Source organism: Leucoraja erinacea, chromosome 2 (assembly GCF_028641065.1).
Source record: "Leucoraja erinacea ecotype New England chromosome 2, Leri_hhj_1, whole genome shotgun sequence".
NCBI lineage: Eukaryota > Metazoa > Chordata > Chondrichthyes > Rajiformes > Rajidae > Leucoraja > Leucoraja erinaceus.
This window is the reverse complement of record NC_073378.1, coordinates 94,375,584-94,401,324: the sequence shown is the minus strand read 5'-3', so window position 1 is coordinate 94,401,324 and position 25,741 is coordinate 94,375,584. Positions and strand designations below refer to the sequence as shown.

Below are 25,741 nucleotides of genomic sequence, written 5' to 3'. Positions count from 1 at the left end.
TTGTAATAGGAGTTCTACCCACTGGATGAAATGCTATTGAACCTATTTATGATATGTCTATGGTGGAGAAAGAAAGAATGGATTTAGTGGCAGAGGATGGGAAGTGAAAGGGTGAGACATTCAAGGCTGCTGACTATGGAATCTGATAAGAAAAGAAAGTGATGAGTGGAATTGGGTAAGGTGGATGAATGGAAAGAGTAGGGGAGAAACAGAGAACCCACAGGTCTAAGTCCTTTTTTGTCTCCAGTTTTCACCTCCCAACCTGTGTTGCGATCATTACTGTACCCTTCTTCACCTGTCTCCATATACCCTTCAAACTCTCTTCACCTGAATCCACCTAGCTACTCCCTTCCCCTTCACCTGTTCATGCTGTCTATCTCTCCTTTATATTCTTAGCCTCAATGTAGGGTCGACCTGAAGCATCAAAAATTATTTTGGCTCCACGGATGCTGCTTGATGCACCGAGTCCCTCCACCAGCTCATTTTTAGCTCCAGATTCCACTATCTCCTGTGTCCCCATATACAGTACTATACAATGCTCCATTTAAGAATTTTAATTAATTTTATTCTGTTGTGTTCAATTGTAGCTGTTTTAATGCCTTGACTATCATATAAAAAGTACAATTAATTTAATAGGAATTTGTTGAAGGTGGAGATAAACAATTATTTTAATGATATCTGAGCAATATAATGTAAAATAAATCCAAACTGATTTAACCAATTGAGCATTCTAGCAAAAGAACAGGAATATATGAAAGGTCCCTCAATTACTCATTCTCCTTTTGGTAATCAGTTATATTCCTCAGGAAGTAAGGCTGTTAATAGTTTCAAAGGTAAGAAATGTTATTATATCTTCCAAGAACACCTTAAATAATGTCCCATACTATTGTTGCTTTATTTAGAAAATGTTGCAGCCTGTTAGTGTGAAGCAACTTCCACATGATAAAGATCAAATAATCTGTTTGAGGTGCATCATCCCTTTTACTAATGGAATTATAATTATTTCATCACATTCATCACAAAGGCAAACAATCTTCCCTCTCCATTTTTAACCAATTTACCTGTTGACATGTATCGTCCAACCAGAAAATTATATTTTTAATGCCAGTCGCCCAGTAGTAGAAAAGAAATTTAGGAAGAGCTAAAGCTAAAGCTTCAAAGCTAAACATGGCACTGACTTATGCATATATGCCCTAAAGGAGATTGTAAACAAATATAGAGGCAAAAACTCATCAATCCTTATGTGCTTTATTGATGCTTCCAAAGCCTTTGACCGTGTTAATCACAGAAAGCTGTTTGGTAAAATGAGTCAAAGAGGGGTGCCTAAATACATTGTTAGAATTCTGTCCTACTAGTATGCCCACCAGACTATGCAAATAAAATGGGGTAATAGGGTCTCAGCCCCATTTGGGGTTAGCAATGGTGTTAGACAAGGGGGGAATTTTCTTTGGATTTGCACAAATGTCTTTTATGTATTCTGTGAGTTTTGTAGTTCCAAATGAAGTTAGTAATAGTGGAATCAATTTTTATTTTTTTTTACTTTTAGGGATATATATCGGTATTGATTGAAATAAATATAGGTTGTGGAAGGAAGGTCATCTTTATGGCATTTACTCGACCTCTAAGTGAAATAATTAGTGTTTTCCAGAATTGATTGTAGGCATATAGTTTAGTGACTAGTGGTGGGAAATTTGTTTTAAATAGAGAGGTGTATTTTCTAGTCACGTAAACTCCGAGATATCTACATTTTTCGGTTACAATTCTGAAGGGAAATATTTGGAGTTGAGAAGGATTTCCAGGCTTTATCAATAGAGACATAGTGTGAACTTTATAAAATAATGCTCCAGCCTCATCTGTTGCATAATGTTTCATTCTTATCACCACATTATTGAAAGAAAGTGAAGGGATGGAGAAGATCTAAAACATCTATGAGAATAGTTCCTGGAATGAGTGATACGGTTACAAAAATCGATTGGAGTGACTGGGAGCGTTTTCTCTAATAGAGGAGAATGAGAGGCTGAGGGGATTTGAGTGTAGAACATAAAATAATAAGGAGTCTGAGCAGAGTGGATAGTGGGAGTCTGTTCTCTTTGGCAATGGAGTCAAGGATAGAGGTCACCGATATAAAGCAGAAGGGAATTGAGAGTGACATGCAGAAATACATTTTGGTGAAAGTTGTGGAGGAATCGGGATGCACTGCCTGTTATGTGGTAGAGGCAGCTTCTAAAGTGTGATTCAAGAGAGAATTGAATATCTATAAATGGCAGATTAAAAATTACAAAGCTGCAGAAAAAGGGATGGTGTATAGAACTAGAACTGGAATTCACAGTGAGTTCATGGACAAGAAGGGCATCTACTATTCCCTTGTAATGCAGCATGTAGCTGTAAACTGTAAGCAAATCAGCTTTGTTTATTTTGTTCTGTGACTGATATGTTTGTTTAAGTTGTTTGCAAATTACTATGTTAAGGAAATGGGAAACCTAAGAGGTTATTTTCTATTCGCAATAGAACCTTTTAATAGCAGAAATGCCAGCCAAATGGTCTCCTTCTTTGCTGTCATGTCCAGGGGTGGCACACATGCAGCTTTCAGCAGAATAGAGAATGTCCAAGTGTTCAATCAATTCTAAAGAATGATTATGCCTGAAATATAAAGGACAAGACTGCTTTCCAAGGTTATGGCTGGACCACTCCAGTTTGGAAGCTTTCTTGTATCTGGTCCATCAGTTTCATGTTATGTTTTATGCTTTCACAATGCTTTAACAATGCTTTAGAAAGGCTATAGGTGATTCTAGTAATTTGTCTTAATACAATTAGTTCAAGATTATGCCACATGATTATTAATGTATAACAACTTAACATACTTAACATCTCTAACATCCTTTGACTCCACTTTACGATAAGTAGTGAAATCGCAAACAATGGGATTTCTTATGTTAATAGTCAAATTTCAAAGCATGTAAACCAAAGACTTTCATTAACAAGCAATGCGATTCCCCAAATGTAATATTTCAATGTTTCCAACCATTGTGAACAAGATTTAGATCATCCTTCTGATCACCTTTTCATTACAGGCCAGTGCAGGTCGTACAACAATCGTGATTGCCCATCGCCTCTCAACAATCAGTACTGCTGATACCATTGCTGTCTTTTCCAATGGAGTAGTTACTGAACAAGGTATTCACAGTGAACTCATGGACAAGAAGGGCATTTATTATTCCCTTGTAATGCAGCAGGTAAGCAGTAAACTGCAACCAAACCATCTTTGTTGATTTGTTCTTCTATGACTGATACAGCTGTATGATCGGCGTATAAACTATTAATATGTGAAGGAAATGGGAAATCCGAGGAGACTTTCATGACTTTCTCTTAATGGTTGAAATGCCAGTCTTGGGTCAAGTCATATCCATGTAAGAGTACAAGAATGCATAACTGGTTTATTGTGTATTTATAATATAGTTTATTGTGTATTATATGTCATAGCTGCTTTCTTGCATCTCTCCCCCGCTCTCCCCCTCTCTAACTTCCCCCCCCTCTCCCCCCCCCTCTCCCCCCCCCCTCTCCCCCTCCTCAGATGCCGCCTAGCCCACTGAGTTCCTCCAGCACTCTGTGTTTTTTATTAACACTTCAAATTGAAGTTAGACATAAAGCTGGAGTAACTCAGTGGGACAGGCAGCGACTCTGGAGAGAAGACCCTTCTTCAGACTGAACTAAACTCTCGTTGGTGAGAGTACTTGTGATTGTCTGCAGAAGGGTCTCGACCCGAAACGCCACCCACTCCCCAGAGCCGCCGCCTGTCCCGCTGAGCCACCCCAGCCCCCCCGTGTGCACCTTCAACTCCAGAGCCAAAGAAAAAACACAGAGTGTTGGAGGAACTCAGCGAGCCAGGCAGCACCCGTGGAGGGAATGGACCAGGAGCCGCCACGGGCCAGGGCTCCCCCCCCCCCCCCCCCCAACAAGAAGGAACCGCAGATGCAGCCGTCCCTGCAAAACGGCAAAAGATTCCGGGATTGCCGAGGTGAGAGAGAGGGAGTGAGAGAGCGAGAGAGATCCAAAGGACGGAATCGGATCCCAACTACTCCTCGCTGAGACCTCGACAGAAGTTTCAAACCTACGACCCCCTCCAGTTCGAGCCACGTGGACCAAGATACCACGTTGTAAACAACCGCATTCGCTACTTTGACTGGGAGTTCGCGTTCCACCACAGTCCCGCCAGCTGTTTGATATCCACTTCAGGAAAGAGCGAGTGGCCCATGAGTTGAGCGTCCAGGAGGTGGACTCCATATACGGTGGAGAGTCGCCAGGTCTGATGAGGGCCAAGTTCTTGGACAGTCATTATGGAATTGGGAAATGTTCCAATTAGCTGGTGAAAGAAGTGGACTGCCCTTACAGCGCCACTTTCCTCATGGAGACTGGAAACCAAAGATCCTATAGAGGAGCAAGATAGTCCACTCGATGACAAAGACGTAGTAGGGTCATGGGTAATCTTCAGCGCCGTTTCCATAACCGGCTTCTGTCTCCGCTCGAGTATCTTTGCTTTGGTCATGGCTTCTAGAATTTAGAAGATTGAGGGGGGATCTTATAGAAACTTACAAAATTCTTAAGGGGTTGGACAGGCTAGATGCAGGAAGATTGTTCCCGATGTTGGGGAAGTCCAGAACAAGGGGTCACAGTTTAAGGATAAATGGGAAAACTTTTAGGACTGAGATGAGAAAAACATTTTTTACACAGAGAGTGGTGAACCTCTGGAATTCTCTCCCGTCACCCATTCCTTTGCTCCAGAGATACTGCCTGACCCGCTGAGTTACTCCAGCATTTGGTGTCTACCTGCCATTCAGATGATAATCTGCCTCTTGTTCTTGCCACTAAAGTGGATAACCTCACATTTATCCACATTATACTGCATCTGCAATGGATCTACCCACTCACCCATTTGTCCAAATCACCCTGCATCCTCAGAGCACCCTCTTCACAGTTCACACTGCCATCCAGCTTTGTGTCATCTGCAAATTTGCTAACATTACTTTTAATTCATTCATCTAAATCATTAATATATATTGTGAATAGCTGCTGTCCCAGCACCAAGCCTTGAGGCACCCCACTAGTCACTACCTGCCATTCTGAAAGGGAACCATTAATTCCTACTCTTTGTTTCCTGTCTGCCAACCAATTTTCTACCATGTTAATACCCTACCACCAATACCATTTTGCCCACGAATCTCCTGTGTGGGACCCTATCAAAGGTTTTCTGAAAGTCCAGGTACCCTACATCCACTGGCTCTCCCTTATACATGTTACTGTCTACCTGAACTTAGTTGTTAGGGATAACATTCATTTATTTTCATTCATTTTTGAATGACAAATAATTTCAATTCAATTCAAAATGTATAGGTCTATTACCGAGAACATCTTGGAACATTTCACATTGTTTGTCAATGCTCTGCATAGTCTAGTCTTCTGCCTCACTTTCCCAAAGTTTACTTAAATCTAGAGCCTTGTTTGTGACTTGTCCTTCTCCCTCTTAACTAGTATATCGAATACCATTCAACGGTGACTGCTAGCCAAGCGTTTCTGCACCATTAACTAATTGACTAACTCGGACTAATTATTCATTATTTTTGTTAGTTGAAGGAAATATTGTTCCACAAAAATTGAACACAATATTCTAACTATGGCACAACCAATGATTTATATGTTTTCTATTAGCTTCTTAAGCATTATTTCCCATTTGAAAATGTAGCATATCATTTGCTTTTGAAGGTTTGTATATCTGAACCCTGATTTTTTAAATGTGCACATTTTATGCATCTCATTTCTCCAAAATACCTTCCAAAATACCTCAGCGAGTTTTCGAGAGCAGGGAGAGAGGGGAGAGATACAGAGAGGCACAGAGGCAGAGAGGCACGGAAGCAGAGAGGCAGGCAGGCATGGAGGCATGGTGGCAGGGAGGCAAATAAAATAATGTGGAATAATAAAATAACATGACTTTACCTGAGCCTGTGCTCGCGGTCCAGTAGCCCTGAGAGTGAACTTAAGAAATTCTCCCTTGAATTTTATTCAAAGGAATGCGGTGTCATTAATACATGGTCAAAACACAATTACATTTACTGAGGAATGTGGATCATTGTATTGACGACACATTGTATAACTACTGTTAAATACTGGCTGCTAACAAGTGCTAACAGTGGCAGTTAACAAATCGTTTTCGTCTGAGGTGAACAAAGTGATAAACGACTCAAATCTTTCTGCAGAACTCATGAAACCCGAGCTGGAAATTGAAAACTAGGGGAACGCCGTCCCCCTACATGCTCCCCTATTTCCATCACTGCGCACTATTAACCTTTTCAAAATCTCATATCTGTATGTGTAAAATCTCTGCTGTAACTATAACCCTTAATTCAAACTACGCAAAATTAATGAGCAAAATGCAGTTTGATTTACTAAGCAATGCCGTTCTTTGTCTGTTCATAAATTATGAATAGATTAAGGATTACATGCATATGGCAACATTCTTAAGTGTTTGTAGCAGCAGCATGAACAGCCTAACAAAGCCTCAAATTAAAAATTATCATCTTAAATTTTAAATATTCTCTGTCCTTGGCTCTCCTTGCATCTTGAATTTATTTAAACCCAAAATCCTACAAGAACCTTGCATTCTTTCTACTCTCCCCTTTCCTTTTTTTCCCCAGCATATGGCTTGGCCTTATCCACTGGTATACCTTCCATTCTATCTTCTCCCTTTGGAGGCACTTTAAAACTCACTTCTGACCAGAGTTTTTCTGCCTTGCCTGTCACCTCTTTATTTTGTGGAGCTATTTCTGTGCCAGTACACTTCTGCCAAGATCCTCCCGATATTTCTTTTGCACATTTTCTTTTCTGTATTAATAGAAGTTATTGCTTTAAGCTGCAGTGGAGATTCAACACTGTATGTTTATTGTTTGTTAAAGTATTGAAACCACATTATGAGTGACAATTTGTAAAAATTGTAAAAATAAGTGATGTTTATTAGACAGAATTACTATGTGGTGTGGCTGCTTCTCAGCAACATCACAGACACACCATTTAAATGTTTTAATGTATCAATAGTTTAAGTGTGGTGTCTTGCAAAATGAATAACTACCTCTTCGAATATGCTGTATGCCAATACTTTTATGAAGACATAATAGATCTTGTCTGGCCATGATTTAATCCTCCATTGTTTATACTTGCTGGGACATTCACTGCAGTTTCTCAATAGGATTGCATGTTAAGAAAGCAGTTTCTCAATAGGATTGCATGTTAAGAAAGAGTGCACAGATTACAAATATAACCTGACTTGTAAGATATGACCTCCCACTAGCTTTGGAAAGGTTTTGTTGCTGCCTTCTCTACCAAGTAGATTAAAATCTGGAATCAACACTTCTTGAGGGCAGGTGACTAGAAACATAGAAAGAGATTAGAAGTGCAGGAGTAGGCCATTTGGCCCAGTCACTCGAGCCTGCACCTTTAATAACTGCCATTCAATATGATCATGGCTGATCATCCAACTCAGTATCCCGTACCTGCCTTCTCTCCATACCCTCTGATCCCCTTAGCCACAAGGGCCACATCTAACTCCCTCTTAAATATAGCCAATGAACTGGCCTCGACTACCCTCTGTGGCAGAGAGTTCCAGAGATTCACCACTCTCTGTGTGAAAAAAGTTCTTCTCATTTCGGTTTTAAAGGATTTCCCCCTTATCCTTAAACTGTGACCCCTTGTCCTGGACTTCCCCAACATCGGGAGCAATCTTCCTGCATCTAGCCTGTCCAACCCCTTAAGAATTTTGTAAGTTTCTATAAGATCCCCTCTCAATCTCCTAAATTCTAGAGAGTATAAACCAAGTCTATCTAGTCTTTCTTCATAAGACGGTCCTGACATCCCAGAAATCAGTCTGGTGAACCTTCTCTGCACTCCCTCTATGGCAATAATGTCCTTCCTCAGATTTGGAGACCAAAACTGTACACAATACTCCAGGTGTGGTCTCACCAAGACCCTGTACAACTTCAGTAGAACCTCCCTGCTCCTATACTCAAATCCTTTTGCTATGAAAGCTAACATACCATTCGCTCCTCCACCGCTCCACCCGCTCCGGTCTCGGCCCGCCTACCGCGTCGGTAGGTGGCGCGGCTCTGGCCAGCAGCGGCCTCTGCAGCCTGTCCGCGTTTTATTATTTTTTGTCTGTGTTTTTATGTAGTTTTTGTTATTTTATGTTGGGGTGTGTGTGTGGGGGGGCGGGGGGGGGTGGGGTGGGAGGGGGGGGGGGGGGGGGACTTTTGAATCTCTCCCTGCACTGGAGACCCGACCTTTTCTCGTCGGGTCTCAGGTGTCGTTGAGGCCGCAACGAGGAGCGGCCTCCAACGGGAAGAAGCCGGGGACTCTGGTGCCGACTCACCGTTGCCGTCGCGGAGCGGGCCGAGACCGGAGCGGGTGGAGCGGTGGAGGAGCGCTGCTGCTGCTGCTGCCGCTGCTGCTGCTGCTGCTGCTGCTGCCGATGCGAAGGCTGCTACTGCGGGTCTGCGGACGGCGGCACCGGGAGCCCGCGGATTCCTGGAGGGAGACCGCTTTTCGGGGCTCCTGCAACGGCGAATTCTCCCGCCCGAGTTGCGGGGTTGAAGAGCTCCTGGAGCGGGGCCTGACACCACTGCCCCGCGCGGCTTGGAATGGCCGCGGGACTTTGCGAGCGCACACCGGGGGCTCTAACACCAAGACCCGGTGTGCGACCTCGCACAACCCGGCGTGGCTTCAATGGCCGCGGGACAATCGCCATCGCCAGCCGGGGGCTTTGACTTTGACTCTGACATCGGGGGGGGGGGGGAGAGTGCAGTGGAGAGATAAGTTTTTTTGGCCTTCCATCACAGCTATGTGATGGATGTTTATGTAAAATGTAATTATGTTGTGTCTGGGGTCTATTTGTGTGTAATGTATGGCTGCAGAAACGGCATTTCGTTTGGACCTCCAGGGGTCCAAATGACAATTAAATTGACTCTTGACTCTTGACTCTTGCTTTCTTCACTGCCTGCTGCACCTGCATGCCTACTTTCAATGACTGGTGTACCATGACACCCAGGTCTCGCTGCATCTCCCATTTTCCTAGTCGGCCACCATTTAGATAATAGTCTGCTTTCCTGTTTTTGCCACCAAAATGGATAACCTCATGTTTATCCACATTATACTGCGTCTGCCAAACATTTGCCCACTCACCCAGCCTATCCAAGTCACCTTGCAGTCTCCTAGCATCCTCCTCACAGCTAACACTGCCCCCCAACTTAGTGTCATCCGCAAATTTGGAGATATTGCCTTCAATTCCCTCATCCAGATCATTAATATATATTGTAAATAGCTGGGGTCCCAGCACTGAACCTTGTGGTACCCTACTAGTCACTGCCTGCCATTGTGAAAAGGACTTGTTTACTTCTACTCTTTGCTTCCTGTTTGCCAGCCAGTTCTCTATCCACATCAATACTGAACCTCCAATGCCGTGTGCTTTAAGTTTGTATGCTAATCTCTTATGTTGGACCTTGTCAAAAGCCTTCTGGAAGTCCAGATACACCACATCCACTGGTTCTCCCCTATCCACACTATTAGTTACATCATCGAAAACTTCTATAAGATTCGTCAGACATGATTTACCTTTCGTAAATCCATGCTGACTTTGTCCAATGATTTCCACTTTCCAAATGTGCTGCTATCCCATCTTTAATAACTGACTCTAGCAGTTTCCCCACTACCGATGTTAGACTAACTGGTCTATAATTCCCTGTTTTCTCTCTCCCTCCCTTCTTAAAAAGTGGGGTTACGTTTGCTACCCGCCAATCCTCAGGAACTACTCCAGAATCTAAAGAGTTTTGAAAGATTATTACTAATGCATCCACTATTTCTGGAGCTACTTCCTTAAGTACTCTGGGATGCAGCCTATCTGGCTCTGGGGATTTATCGGCCTTTAATCCATTCAATTTACCCAACACCACTTCCCGGCTAACCTGGATTTCACTCAATTCCTCCAACTCCTTTGACCCGCGGTCCCCTGCTATTTCCGGCAGATTATTTATGTCTTCCTTAGTGAAGACGGAACCAAAGTAGTTATTCAATTGGTCCACCATATCCTTGTTCCCCATGATCAACTCACCTGTTTCTGACTGCAAGGGACCTACATTTGTTTTAACTAATCTCTTTCTTTTCACATATCTATAAAAACATTTGCAGTCAGTTTTTATGTTCCCTGCCAGTTTTCTTTCATAATCTATTTTTCCTTTCCTAATTAAGCCCTTTGTCCTCCTCTGCTGGTCTCTGAATTTCTCCCAGTCCTCCGGTATGCTGCTTTTTCTGGCTAATTTGTACGCATCATCCTTTGCTTTGATACTATCCCTGATTTCCCTTGTTATCCACGGATGTACTACCTTCCCTGATTTATTCTTTTGCCAAACTGGGATGAACAATTTTTGTAGTTCATCCATGCAGTCTTTAAATGTCTTCCATTGCATATCCACCGTCAACCCTTTTAGAATTAATTGGCCAATTCACGTCTCATACCTTCAGAGTTACCTTTCTTTAAGTTCAGAACCATTGTTTCTGAATTAACAATGTCACTCTCCATCCAAATGAAGAACTCAACCATATTATGGTCACTCTTGCCCAAGGGGGCACGTACAACAAGATTGCTAACTAACCCTTCCTCATTACTCAATACCCAGTCTAAAATAGCCAGCTCTCTCGTTGGTTCCTCTACATGTTGATTTAGATAACTATCCCGCATACATTCCAAGAAATCTTCTTCCTCAGCACCCCTGCCAATTTGATTCACCCAATCTATATGTAGATTGAAGTCACCCATTATAACTGTTTTGCCTTTGTCGCACGTATTTCTAATTTCCTGTTTGATACCATCTCCAACTTCACTACTACTGTTAGGTGGCCTGTACACAACACCCACCAGCGTTTTCTGCCCCTTAGTGTTTCGCAGCTCTACCCATACCGATTCCACATCCTTCAAACTAATGTCCTTCCTTTCGGACTATCTTGAGTGATTTTAACTTGTTGATAATGCAAGGCCTTTGAAATTCATCTTGCCCAACTTCGCTACATGACAAAGGTGTCAATTTTTTAGCACTTAAGTGACAGCATTTAAGTTAATCAGAAATCTTAAGAAATATTTTCTTTTTCCTCATCTTTCAGAGTTCAAATAAGATGGGTGATTGTGCTGAAGAAAGAGGCAATGCTTTGGAGAATGTGAATGAACTGGAGAACGATGAAGTCAAAAGCATGCAGATAATGAGCAGGAGCAGTTTCAGAAGAACATCAAGCAAGAAACTTCAAAAAATTGCTTCCTCTGAATCAAAAGAAACAGAGAACAATGACGAAGCAAACAATTCGGTTAGAACTGAATTTATATATGTGAATTTCAATATGGCAAACATTTAATATAAATGTTTATATATTGGCTGTGTACACATAAAACTAACAATAAAAATGAGGTGCAAGTTACAGCTAAAATAGATAAATAACCTGGTCCAACAAGGTACTGTATGTCCTTGGGTATGGAGGGAAGTTATGAAAGAAATTGGAAGGGCTATGTCTATAATCTTCCAAACATCCATAAATACAGGAGTGGTCACTGAGGACCGTTAACCCCAACTGTTGCATTCTTGTTCAAGGAAAGGTACTTGATAAACCGAGTAACTACAGACCCGTCCGTTTATTGATGGTAGTGCGGACAGTTCTAAAATAATAGTCAGGGATGGAATTAAAAGTCACTTGAACAAGTATGGATTGCATAGAGAAATTCAACATGGTCTTATCATGTAAATTCAACATGGTAAATCATGTTAGAGTTTTTTGGTGAGGTATCAGAGGGTTGATGAGTCAAGTTTGTTTGCTTTGGTATAATGGACATACTGTACAAAATGCATTTAATATTATACTGCATATTTTGTCTTGTCATCAAGATTGGCCACATAATTAAAAGGGCTTATAGTAACTTTTTTCCAGGAACAGAATGCAGAAATGAAAGGTTGTTTTATTGGACTGGAGGTAAATAAATTGGGACATTAACCACGATCAGTATTACGACTGCTGCATTTCCTAATGTATATTAACGATGTCAAATCTGACATAGTTCTTTCCTCCTCAGATAATAGAGGAACGGCTTTTAAACTATATGCCCTTATTCTCACATCTATCCTGGAATGATTTAATTATATTGTTTTATTTCTGGAATTTTTATAGGAAAAAGATTTAGCAGAAGTTTCATTTCTACAAATCCTTGCTCTGAACAAAACCGAGTGGCCATATGTTGTAATTGGAATCCTCTCAGCCATTGTAGGTGGTGGTGTACCAGTAGCATTTGGTGCGGTGCTTTCACGGATTATTGGGGTGAGATTTGTTTTTATGCACTCAATAAAGTCAAAGATTTGAAGTTATAAACCTAATTAAATGGACTATATATAGTCAACATTTACCTAGGAATATGATAACAACAATCATTTTAACATTAAGGTAAAAACTCATCCTATGAGCCAAATTTTTAAGACCCATATGATTGTGGGCCACACAACAATGCTATATAGTCAATGGTGCTATCTTCAGATTAGATGCAAAATATTGGACCTATCTTCTCCGATGAAGGGAGAAAATTCATTACAATGTTTTAATGGAAAACTGGAGTACTCTCTCAATTTTACTGCCCAATACTACCCTTTGACCAAACTTTTAAATGATTAGACCGTGTTTGGTCATTACATAGTTAGTGTCGAAGACGGCGCATGCCAACAAGTTGCCACTTTTAATTATACACAACAGTATTTTATACGTTATTTGGAGTCCAGACCTATGGACTAATCCATGAAATACAAAGGCCTATGTGAGAAAATGCCAGGGTAAGCTCTCTCAATTTGACAGATATTTTTTTTAATATACATCTTAAAAGAGGTGAAACTGTTCTGTCCATGGCTGTTAATCTTATCTTGTTGGCTCCAACTGATGCCACCAAGTACTAACCAATGACAATGTCTGAGGAAGTGTCCCAACCCAAAATGTCACATATTCCTTTTCTCCAGAGATGCTGCCCAAACTGCTCTGTTAGTCCACCTTGTTGTGTCCATCTTCGGTGTAAACCAGCATCTACAGTTCTTTCCTACACCAAACATTACCCTTATCTCTTCCTCTTTATCGGAGTTCCTGGATTTAATCTCTTTAGGTCTAACAATGTTCATAATGCCTGATGCCTTAATCATTGATATTCACTAAAATTTGTAGTACTGCTGGGCCTAGAGGTAAATATCATCAACCTGCCGTTTTAACTGTTTCCCTTACAATTGGCTGATTAATGCTGAAAAGTTGTAAAAAACACTGCCTTAATAACATCTTTGTTTTATTCCTTCATCTAGGTATTTGCAATCACTGACCCTGAACAAAAACAGCAGAGGGCTTCTATATTTTCCTTGATTTTCCTAGGTCTGGGAACTCTCATATTGTTGTGTCACTGTATACAGGTGAGTGACCAAAAAGAATAGAAGCACTTTGGCTTCCTGTGTTCACACATAATATCAAATTGCAAAATTATAACCATTCCACTTGCTAGTATGAATGTTGCCTTCGGAAGTCATGAGAACACAAAAGCTACATGCTCATCTAATATTCTAATTATAGTTTTTCTTTTGAAATCTTCAAGGGTTACATGTTTGGAAAATCTGGGGAAATCCTTACAATGAGGCTGTGTGCATTATCATTTAAAGCAATGTTACAACAGGTGGGTAGCTCTTCTAATTCCTGATAGGACAGAAGTGCAAAGTATAACTGTGAATTATTCATCTATAAATATCTCAGACACACATCAAGTATCTGTAAACATTGGAATTTGTGCAAGTTGTTGGAGATTCCCTAAACTTTCATATTCCTGAAATTTGGGGAATTAACTTTTTACAATTGGACACAAATTCTGGAGTAACTCAGCCGGTTAGGCAGCATCTCTGGAGAACATGGACAGCTGACGTTTTAGGTCGAGAGCCTTCTTCAGACTCTAATAGTTGACTTGGAGCAAAGAAGTAAATTGTGATGTGACTAAAAGAAAGTTACAATGTGATATAGATGGGATAAGTGAATGATCAAATGTCTGGAAAATGGAGTTTTGCTGGTGTGCAACTTGGTCTTGTAGAATCTGTTCACTCTATCAAATGGTATTTGTGCCTACCTGGAAGTGAGTAGATAAAATCGAGTTTTAAACTTAGTTTAGTTTAGAGATACAGCGTAAAAACAGATCCTTCAGCACACTCTGCCAACCATCCATCACCTGTACAGTAATTCTATGTTATCCCACTAACATCCTGCACTTTAGAGGTAATTTACAGAGGCAATTAACCTCCAAACCTGCACATTTTGGGAATATGTGCGGAAACCGAAGCATCCCACGTAGTCACAGAGAGAACTTACAAACTCTGTACACAGCACCCATAGTCAGAATCGAACCTGGGACTGTGTCGCTGTAAGGCAGCAACTGTACGGCCCCTAATGTTAACATGGAGAAATGTAGCAATTAATATATATTTTAATACAAACTATTACCAATCATTGGAAAAATAACATACCCAGTTTTCTTGAAGTCACTTTGCTTTCTGGAACACTATTTCAAATGGACATTTTAGACTATTATTGAATAATTTGGGATGTTCAATTTTAATGAGAATCTATAGGCACAGGTCGCATCAATATGATCATAATCAGGGGCATATGGATGAGAATAAACTTTAGATAATCTTCCTATGGGAAGCAGATGTGTCTTTTTGGAGACTTATTCAGAATTCGGCGGTGGCGGCCTCCAACCGAAACCAACCTGAGGGCTCCAGTCGCGGAGCCTGCGGGCTCGCCATGCTGGCTGACTTTGGAGTGGGGAGAGCTGTGGTGGCACTGCACTGCTGCAACTCGTCTTTGGAGCTTCAGAGGCTCCGGCCACAGGCCCGCTGGACTGGAGCATCGGGAGCTCGCAGGCCCCTGGTGGGAGACCACTTTTCGAGCTCCCGCAATGGCAACTTCTCCTGCCGGAATTGCACGGTTTAAATGACTCTGAGCGAGGCCTAACATCGCCCCGCGTGGCTTAACGGCTGCGGGACTTACCATCGCCCGCCGGGGGCTTTAACATCGTGAGCCCCAGTCGCCCTGACGCTGCAGTTGGACTGCTGGACCACGAGAGAAGAACAAAGGGAAGAGATAAGACTTTTGCCTTCCATCACAGTGAGGAGGTGTTGGAGATTCACTGTGTTGGATGTTTGTGTAAATTGTGTAAGTGTGTGTCTTGGTTTTTTTGTAATGTCATGATTGCAGAAATGAAATTTTGTTCAAACCTTGTCTGTTTGAATGACAACAAAAGGCATTCTATCTTCTTCTATCTAAACTGAACTAAACTAAACTCCATTGGATAACCTGATCGATTTGTCGACTTTGACCACTGGCACCTGTGGTACACAGGACCAACTGAAATAACTGACAATGCTGAACTACATAAGGCAAACACAAACATGCATTAGCCATTAAAAACACCACAATACCATTTGCTGTGACCTGCAAAACACAATGTCAAAATGTCAAAATTGGTCCACGCCTCTCTACTGGCAAAGCAAAATCCATTGAGGGGCCCAACAAATGTGGAGTAAGTAGACCTTTTGTGAACCATGATTTATACTCTTTGCCATGAACCACCTTTTATAAGTAAATGTCCTCTGTGGCCATCCTTTGCCAGCTGAGAACTTGGTTTGCGGCTGCACTTCCGACTTGTGAACAGTTCAGCCTATGAACAGTTTGCAGGAAGAAAGCTTGTCGTAAACTGGGAAAACCTGCAAATGTTTAATAATTCTTCGGTTGGGGACATTTCCACTGAGATCTTTTGTGTGGGAATAGATGCATGTCTGAATGATCCACATACTGGTAAAATCATAGATATCAGTTAAAGGGAGATAATTCACATGGAATATGCAATGATTCCAGTCTGAGATTCTGTAGATTTTTATTAAACCTTATTGTTTAATAGTTTGAATTTAATTATCACTCAATTTATCCTAACACTAGGAGATTGGTTGGTTTGATGATCAAAAGAATAATGTTGGTGTGCTACTAACTCGTTTGGCTACAGATGCTTCACAGGTTAAAGGGGTAAGTGACATCATGTTTGTGCAGATGTGGTGGGCCCAAGGGCCGATTTCTGCACTCTACTGCTTTACATTCCATATAATTAATATTGTATACACGAGTTCAACTTTTTGTCTGCTGCCCACTTTAAAACACATTGTACTACATACAGGTATGTTGCATTGGAATCAAATCATTTTTCTTTTTCTTTCAGGCCACGGGATTACAAATCGGTAGCATTGCAATGAATATCTGCACCTTAGGAACTGCTGTAATCGTCGCATTCGTGTTTGGATGGCAGCTGACCTTAGTTATTCTGTGTTGTATCCCATTTCTTATTACTGCAGATTTTATTGCGATGCGAACAATTTCAGGGCAATCATTAAAGAATGATAAATATCTTGTAGAATCTGGACAGGTGAGAATTTACCATAGTCTATTTAAAGTTCATTCATCAGGAAAAGTGTATTTTCTATGCAAAAGGCAAGTTTTCCAAGTAATATGGTAATTCATTATAATTTCCAACAGTAGTTACAGGTGCACAACCTTTTATCCGAAATTCCAAATAACGAAAAGCTCCGAATAGCGGACATTTTTTCGGTCCTTGAAGAAAGGTCCTTGAAGACGTTCACCGAGGGCGGCCCGCAGAGGTGACAGCGGAACCTCCGGTCGGTCCTCGAAGAAAGGGGAACTAAATCCCCATTCATAAAAGAGAAGGTGAGGGTATATTGCGCGGGAGGGTTAATAATTGACAATCTGTTGCTGCCTGCCCACTGAGTTAAATAGTTCCCACGGTAGACTCACGATACACAGTGTACCGTGAGTCTTGCGTGGGAACTTTTTAACTCAGCGGGCAGGCAGTAGCAGATTGTCGCTCCCTTCAGTTTCACCCCTCCTACACCCCTCTGCTTCCCGGCCATGTGTGTGACCCCTTCCCTCCCCTCTCCAGCTCCCCGCCCATTGCACCGGCGCGGGAGCTTTGCACTGTCTTCACGTCGGCGATGCCAGCAGGTCAGTGCCAGTCACCGGAGACGTCAGGACCAACGGGACACCGACCCCCAGGCCCACTGCAAGCACGGAGATCCCAGAGACCCACAGCCAGCAGCAGCCCAGCCCCGTTCCAACTCCAGAGGAACACGCTCCCCGTCGGGACAGAAGCTGATGGTGTGCAAGGTACGTCTTGTTCTTGGGGTTGCGGATGAGGGGGAGCAGCTCGGGCTGTGACGTACAGGAGCTGAGACTGGGAACTGTACCGCCCTTGCAGGAGAGTGGGGTTGTTGCAGTTGTAGAGGGAGGGGGCAAGGGCGGTACAGTTCCCAGTCTCAGCTCTTGTCCAGGGGGGTGCCGGAGATGTCAGGACCAATGGGACACCGACTGCAAGCACGGAGATCCCAGAGACTGACAGCCAGCAGCAACTCTAGCCCAGCCCCGCTCCAACTCCAGAGGAACCCGGGTTGCGGATGAGGGGGCGCAGCTCGGGCTGTGGGCGAACTGCCACTTGTCGCTGTAGCGGCCCATCGGGGAGCGGGCTCCTGTTGGTCCTGATGTCTCCGGCCACCCCCCTGGACAGGAGCTGAGAGACGTCAGGACCACCAGAAGCCGCTCCCCGATGGGCCGCTACGGCGACATGTGGCAGTTCGCCCACAGCCCGAGCCAAGCCCCCTCATCGGGACACCGACCCCCATGCCCACTGCAAGCACGGAGATCCCAGATCAGCAACTCCAGCCCAGCCCCGTTCCAACTCCAGAGGAATACGCTCCCCGTAGGGGCAGAAGCTGATGGTGTGCAAGGTACGTCTTGTTCTTGGGGTGGCACAGCTCGGGCTGTGGGCGAACTGCCACTTGTCGCTGTAGCGGCCCATCGGGGAGCAGATTCCTCTGGAGTTGGAGGGACAGGGAGACACAGCGGCTTTTAAGAATGGTGGGCAATCACTTCCAAAGTTCTGCCACACAGTTAGTACACCTCTCCTATACTTGTCTCCCGCACTAAGATCATCTCGCGGAGAATGATCCCAGCCTAACCTTCCCTATTCTCTCCTATTCTGCAATAAAAAACTACATTGAAGACTCAAACTCGCGATCGAGTAACTGCCGGGATCGAGACGCAAACTCGCGACCTTGCGGATATGAGCCGAGCACTCTACCACTGAGCCAGTCGTTAAAATCTACGCTAAAAATCTTCTATTCTGAAAGCCGACAAATTCCGAATTTACGAAAAGTGTCTGGTCCCAAGGCTTTCAGATAAAAGGTTGTGCACCTGTATAATATTATGTTGCCCCTAGAAAATAATATTTAGAGAATATTTTGTGCATTGTCAACCCAGAATTGCCTATTTTATCTAAAGTTAAAATCAGCTCTAATATTTCTCATCTTCCATGTATATTTGGAAAATTATTCCATTATGAATATTTTATCCACATGTAGCATGAAGAAAATCTACCTTCTTTTAATCAATATAGTTATACATTAGACTAAAGATACTTAAGAGGTGATTTAAGTATATACCAAATATTATTGTTACATATACCGAGGTATAACGAAAAGCTTTATTTTGTTGTGTGCTTTCCAGTCAGCGGAAATACTACATGTGATTATAATCAAGACATCCACAATATACAGGATAAAGGGAATAATGTTTAGTTCAAGATATAATCAGGTTGTGTCCTCAGCCCCCTACTGTACTCCCTGTACACACATGACTGTGTGGCTAGGTTCAGCTCCAACTCTATAATCAAGTTTGCTGATGACACTGTGGTGGTGGGCCTGATCTCCGATAACGATGAGAAGGCCTACCAGGAGGAGGTAGCTGATCTGACACTCTAGTGTCAGGACAACAGCCTCCTCTTGAATATCAAAAAAACTAAGGAGCTAATCTTGGACTTTAGGAGGGCACATCATCAGAGGACGTACACACCATTGAAGATAAGTGGGGTTACGGTGGATAGGGTGAGCTGCTTTAAATACCTGGGAGTCCACATCTCAGAGGATCTGACATGGACATCACACGCTGCACCACTGGTGAGTAAGGCACGGCAGCGCCTTTACCACCTCAGGAAATTGAGGAAATTCAGAGTGTCTCTGAGGATCCTCCAGTGCTTCTATTCAGTGGCTGTGGAAAACATCTTGTCCGGAAACATCACGATTTGGTTTGGGAACTGCTCTGCCCAGGACAAGAAGGCTCTGCAGAGAGAAGTGCGTTCGGCCGAACGCACTATGGGAACTACACTCGCCCCCTGCAGGAACTATACATCAGGAGGTGCAACTCCAGAGCCAATAAGATCATGGGAGACCCCTTCCACCCCGGCAACGGACTGTTCCAGCTGCTACGGTCAGGCAAACGCCTCTGGTGCCATGCTGTAAAAACGGAGAGGATGAGAAGGAGTTTCTTCCCAGAGGCCATTAGGACTGTAAATCCTATCTCACCAGGGACTAACTTTACTGTACCGATTTGCTGTTGTGTGGTGTCTCTTTTCTTTTTTTCCCACCCACAAATATGTAATATGTGAATATGTGATTCTGTTCCATTCTGTTTTGTAGTTGTTTTGCACAATCCGCAAGCATTGCCACTTTTCATTTCACTGCACATCTCATATGTGTTTGCGACGAATAAACTTGACTTGACTTAAAGTCCGATTAAAGGTAGTCGGAGTCCATTGAGGTAGATGATAGGTCAGGAATGCTCTCTGGTTGGTGTTAGGATGGTTCAGTCTGGAGTTATGCATTTTCACGCTGCTGTACCTCTTGCCTGATGGGAGAGGGGAGAAGAGTAATTGTAATTGTAATTGTGCCCCTTCATTTTAGAAATTAAATTTTCTGAAACATTGTTTTAATTATTTAAGTTAATACATTGCATTTTGTTAACGTGCCTGCTGTTGTGTATAAACATAGAAAAATAATTATGTGAAATAGTAATTATAATGCTCTTACCCACATTAATGCAGATCTCAATAGAAGCCGTGGAAAACATAAGAACAATTGTATCATTAACAATAGAAGATGCTTTTTTCAAAAGATACATGGACTGCATAGATGAACCCAGCAGGTACAGAGTGTTTCTAAATTATCAACTTTTAATTTACTGTATTATACAGTGTCAACTTTCAAATCATTTTTGTTGATGATATACACTTTTCACTAGATTTTGCTAAAAATTATTTAATAGCCCAGACTGACTTTGATTTAGAATATTTGCCTGGATTATTAAGAAACTTTTTTTTTTCCTGTTGTATATGCTAAGGTAGTTTGCAGTAGGATTAGGGCAGTTACAACAGGAACGTTACCACCTTTCCACTTTGACAGTAAAATCTGCCTGCATTGGAAAACATTCTCTTTATATGGTCTCTGTCTTTAAATACCAGCATTGAAAAGGACATTGACATCAGAAGTACTTTAGATGCTGTCAGATGATGTCAGAAGCATAGGGAGGTGACAAGCAGGGCAAAGGAAAGGGACATGGTCAAATGATAATCATGTCAGCATGTTAAAGATGTGTGCCTACATGCATTTGGGGACAAATATACCATTCCATTATCTATCTATCTATCTATCTATCTATCTATCTATCTATCTATCTATCTATCTATCTATCTATCTATCTATCTATCTATCTATCTATCTATCTATCTATCTATCTATCTATCTATCTATCTATCTATCTATCTATCTACTTTGTGGCTGCCGCCGTCCGTCCTCCGTCCGACCGTCCCCCCGCCTGCCATCCACCTTTCTGCATTTGATTCTTTTTTACGCCGATACCAGACACAGAATCGCTGCGATTATTTCAATTTCGGTAGAGATTTCACTTTGCTTTCTAAGTATCCACTCCTGATTAAATGTTGTCGTGTTTATGTACACATTTTTAATCAAATCCTTCCCCCCCCCCCCCCCCCCCCCCCCCCCCCCCCCCCCCCCCCCCCCCCCCCATATTTAAAAAAAAAAACTGCTTACCCATAGAAGCAGCCCCAGCCCCTGGTCAGCGGCCCATCGTGTGATGTCACAATGTCCAATGCTCACAGGTGTCCAACCGGAATGGATCCATTTACAGATGCCTTTGCAAAAGCCCCAGCACCAGCTCCCTTCCCCCCCCACCCCCGCAGCATGTGTCGAAGCTCGGCGTAACGTGTGTGGGAATAGAGAAAGAGGATTGGGGGTGATAGGGAATAGGGAACTGATGAACTGTCCCTACCCCTCCCCCCCTTCCACTCTCCCTCCCCACTATTTACCCTCTCTCCCCCCACCCTCTCCCCCTCCCTCCCTCCACACTCTTCCCCCTCCCTCCCCTGCCCTATCTCCCTCCGCCCCCCCTCCCCACAACTCTCTCCCCCTTACCCCACCCCTCTAGCTCTCCGTCCCTCACCCCTCTCTCTCCCCCTCCCCCCCCCCCCCCCACCCCTACCCCTTCCCCTACCCCCCGCCTACACCTCTTCCCCCCCCCCCCTCCCCACTCTTCCACTTCTCTCCCCCCCTCCTCCCCCCACTCTGCCCCCACTCTTTCCCCTTTTCTCCCCCCCCCCCCCCTCCCTCCACAATCTTCCCCCTCCCTCCCCTACACCATCTCCCTCCTCCCCCATCCCTCCCCCCACCCCCCACAACTCTCTCTCTCCCTCCCCCCCGCACTCTCCTCCCTCTCCCTCTCCTCCCCTCCTCCTCCTACCCCCATCCCTCCCCCCCCCCACTCTTCCCCCTCCCTCCACACTCTTCCCACTATCTCTCCCCGACCCCATCTCCCTCCTCCCCTCCCTCCCCTCTCCCCCACACCTCTCGCCCCCCCTCCCCTCTCACTTTCCCTCCCCCACCGCTCTCTCCTCCCCCCCCTCTCCATCTCCCTTGCCAAATACATTCTTGCCATAGAGGGAGTACAGAGAAGGTTCACCAAACTGATTCCTGGAATGTCAAGACTTTCATATGAAGAAAGACTGGATAGACTCGGCTTGTACTCGCTAGAATTTAGAAGATTAAAGTGGGATCTTGTAGAAACTTACAACATTTTTAAGGGTTGGACAGGCTAGATGCAGGAAGATTGTTCCCGATGTTGGGGAAGTCCAGAACAAGGGGTCACAGTTTAAGGATAAGGGGGAAATCTTTTAGGACCGAGATGAGAAAAACATTTTTCACACAGATAGCGGTGAATCTCTGGAATTCTCTGCCACAGAAGGTAGTTGAGGCCAGTTCATTGGCTATATTTAAGAGGGAGTTACATGTGGCCCTTGTGGCTAAAGGGATCAGGGGGTATGGAGAGAAGGCAGGTACGGGATACTGAGTTGGATGATCAGCCATGATCATATTGAATGGCGGTGCAGGCTCAAAGGGCCAAATGGCCTACTCCTGCACTTAATTTCTATGCCCACCCACCCTTCTCCCTCCCCCTCCCTCCCCTCTCTCCTTCCCACCCCTTCCCCTACCCCTCTGACCCTCCCCACTCTTCCATCTCTCGCCCCCCCCCCACTATCCCTCCCCACTCTTTCCCCCCTCTCCCCCCTCACCCCTCTCCCCCTCCACACTCTTCCCCCTCCCTCCACATTCTTCCGCCTCCCTCCCCTACCCCCCCCCTCCTCCTCTCCCCCTCCCCTTCCCCACCCCACATCTCTCTCCCCATCTCTCTCTCCTCCCTCTCTCTCTCTCACCCCTCTCCCTCTCCTCCCCCTCCCATCCCTCTCTCTCCCACTCACCTTCCCTCTCCCCCACCCCTCTACCCCATCTCCCTCCTCCCCTTCCCCACACCTCCCTCCCCCTCCCCCATCCCTCCCTCCTCCCCCCCCTCCCCCACCTCTCTCTGCTCTCCCTCTCCTCACCCCTCTCTGCTCTCACTCTACTCCCCCCCCCCCCCCCCCTGCAAACGCCGTTGGGGAAACAGACCCAACGGGTCTGCACTTGGTCTAGTATATTACTAAAACTCTTATCTTGACCACTTCCTGTCTGTATTGCGCAAAAAAGATCCCCCATAGAGCTACAATTTTTCGCCACCTTACTCACCATTCCCCTCTGCTGCAAGTCAAATAAGTTTGGTTCTGACCGATGACATAGTACAAAAGTTATGAAGGTTTTAAAAGTCCCCCTCTCCCCGACAGCCCCCCTCCCCTATACCCACCCTACCCTACACACACACTCCCCCACACCTCTCTCCCACCCCCCCCCTCCCACACCCCCCCTTCCACACCCCCCCCCTCCCACACCCCCGTCCCACACACCCCCCTCCCACACACCCCCCCTCTCGCACACACCCCTACCCCTCCCCCACATCCCCCCCCTTCCCCACACACCTCCTCCCCACAACCCCCCCCCCTCCCCACCCCTCCTCCCCCCACTCCCCCCACTCCCCACTCCCCACACACCCCCCCCCCCATACCCCCTATAACCCCCCCATCCCCCACACACCCCCATCCTCCACAGCATTCCTCCCCCACACCCCCTCCCCCCACACACCCCCCCTCCCCCCATCCCCAACACCCCCCTCTCCCCCACACCTCCCCTGTGATTTCTGATTTCTGAATTTTGTGATTTCTGAACTTCAGAGAGAGTGATCACCAGTCACTAACCTCCCCAATTGCCATTTGTTACCCCAGAGGAAGCAGGCTCATTAAATTTCTGCTGCTGCTTCTTTGGCAAAAAAATGGTCTCAATGAAAATGTTTCTCCCCAATATTTTAAATAAATTGTACCCAATTTCAAACCTGTAATTGTTCAAAACAACACAGCAAATAAATTGACTAAAATATATTGTTGCCATTTTTTAATTCAACATTTAATGTATCAAATTTTAATTAATATTTTGGTGTGATTTTTCTTCTAGAACCACATATAGGAAAGCTCCTCTCTTTGGCTTAGGCTATGGTATAGCACAATCTATTCCTTACTTCGTTAATGCTGCAATCTTCCGATTTGGAGCATGGCTCGTTGTGAATTGCTTCATGGTTTTTGAAGATGTGTTCTTGTAAGTTACTTTCTAAAATATGCCATTGATCTAATACTTCAGTATAGTTGCTATTTAAATGGTTAAATCTATACTACATTGTGTATGAATAGGATTGATAAAATATTTCTAATTTTAACAGCTTTGTTTTGGTCATCTTAAATCTCTTTCCATCGCATAAGTTATGCAAGCTTCTCAAGATCATATTTGTTATATTTTCCCCCAAAAAAGTAATAAATATTTACGAGCCACATGTGAAGTTTCAGATAACTGGATGAATGCAAATGTTATACCATTGTTTAAGAAGGGCAGCAAGGACAAGCCAAGAGGAAATATGGAAAATATTGACTGCATCGTTTGAATAATTTGCCCAGCTCCGGCAAAACATTTAATTAATAATTGGGTTGCTAGCCCAAGAAACTAAAGACATACAATGTGATTTTTCATTATGTTTCTTTTTGATAATTTCAGGGTTTTTGCAGTCATTGTATTGAGTGCTCTGTATCTTGGACAAACAGCAACATTTGTTCCAAACTATGCCAAAGCTAAAGATTCTACACAAAGAATAATCAAACTTCTTGAAAGGAAGCCATTAATTGATAGCTACAGTGAAGAGGGAGAAAAGCTGGTAAATGCCAAATATTTTTACCTAACTAAGATTACTTGTCTTCGTATTGTTGCTTTCATTCTTATTAAATAAATGGTAATTAACTATTCTGGTTTTAATGGAAATTTCCTGGGATTCTTTAAGGGATAGTTCCTCAAGAGGAACATAATTCAGAAACAAATCAAAAATCATGGGTGGCGCTTCTCTCACATTGAATCACCACAAGGTATTCCTGGTAAAATCCCTGCTTACACCTATTTGAAATTGAACCAAAGTATTAAGAACTTGATTCATATTTAACCCTGTGTTGAGTTACCAATCTCATGTTGGTGTATCTTTCCATTTTTGAAGAATCACATGAATCTGATTTGGTTTCAGTAGGTATGTTGCAAAGCGTACCTGAAGATCGCTGAAAATCTGTCCCAGCCCGTGTGCGCGATTTTGGCGCCATTTAGAGGGGGGCGGGTTTAAAACGCGATTTTCCCTAGGCTGTCCAAATCGAGGTTTTTCAGCCTAGTTAATTGTTAACGAAAAATCGCTGGAAGATTCCATAGCTGGAGCTATTTTTAGTTTTAAGGGCATTCTTTACTTGTTATAGTAGGTTAAAAATGAACCTCTAAACCCACGACCACCGACAACGGGCCGGATCTCATACAGGGGAAAACGGAAGGTACGCTGTTTATTTTTATGTTAAAAAGGGCTTCTTAAGATATCTTTATACAAAGTTTAATGTTGCGAGTAGCTAATTTGGGCCCCATTATATCCCGCAGTATTTTTCTGGGCATTTGACGGCACAAATCTACCGCAATGTGAACGTTCTAAACCAGCGTGTTCACAGGAACCCACTAGAGAGCTGATTTAAATGGACTTTAATTTACAGCAATTGAACACTAAATTCCTTCCATTTGGCCTATAAATTAATGTAAATGAGATTTAAAAATCAGGTTTTATGGTGAATTATTTGTGAATATTATTTTGACACTTAGATGTTAATCATTTATTAAGAAATGGATAGATGTTTAGATCTAGTAATTGAAGTTTGAAATTAGCTACAATTGGGTAACTAACTAATTATATGCTTTAATTTCAGGTCATC

The 25,741-nt window shown here is 43.5% G+C and overlaps 1 protein-coding gene across 1 annotated transcript in view; it reads left to right on the top strand.

Annotated features, from left to right (window-relative positions):
* Nucleotides 1-25,741, top strand: part of LOC129705912 (ATP-dependent translocase ABCB1-like) — a 51,063-nt gene that overhangs the window by 14,692 nt on the left and 10,630 nt on the right. The window contains exons 6-15 of the mRNA XM_055649837.1: nt 3,163-3,233; nt 11,191-11,388; nt 12,241-12,387; nt 13,401-13,505; nt 13,685-13,762; nt 16,072-16,155; nt 16,346-16,549; nt 20,072-20,172; nt 23,919-24,059; nt 24,510-24,666. Of these exons, the coding sequence (XP_055505812.1) occupies nt 3,163-3,233; nt 11,191-11,388; nt 12,241-12,387; nt 13,401-13,505; nt 13,685-13,762; nt 16,072-16,155; nt 16,346-16,549; nt 20,072-20,172; nt 23,919-24,059; nt 24,510-24,666 (1,286 nt within the window). The remainder of the gene's footprint in view (nt 1-3,162; nt 3,234-11,190; nt 11,389-12,240; nt 12,388-13,400; nt 13,506-13,684; nt 13,763-16,071; nt 16,156-16,345; nt 16,550-20,071; nt 20,173-23,918; nt 24,060-24,509; nt 24,667-25,741) is intronic.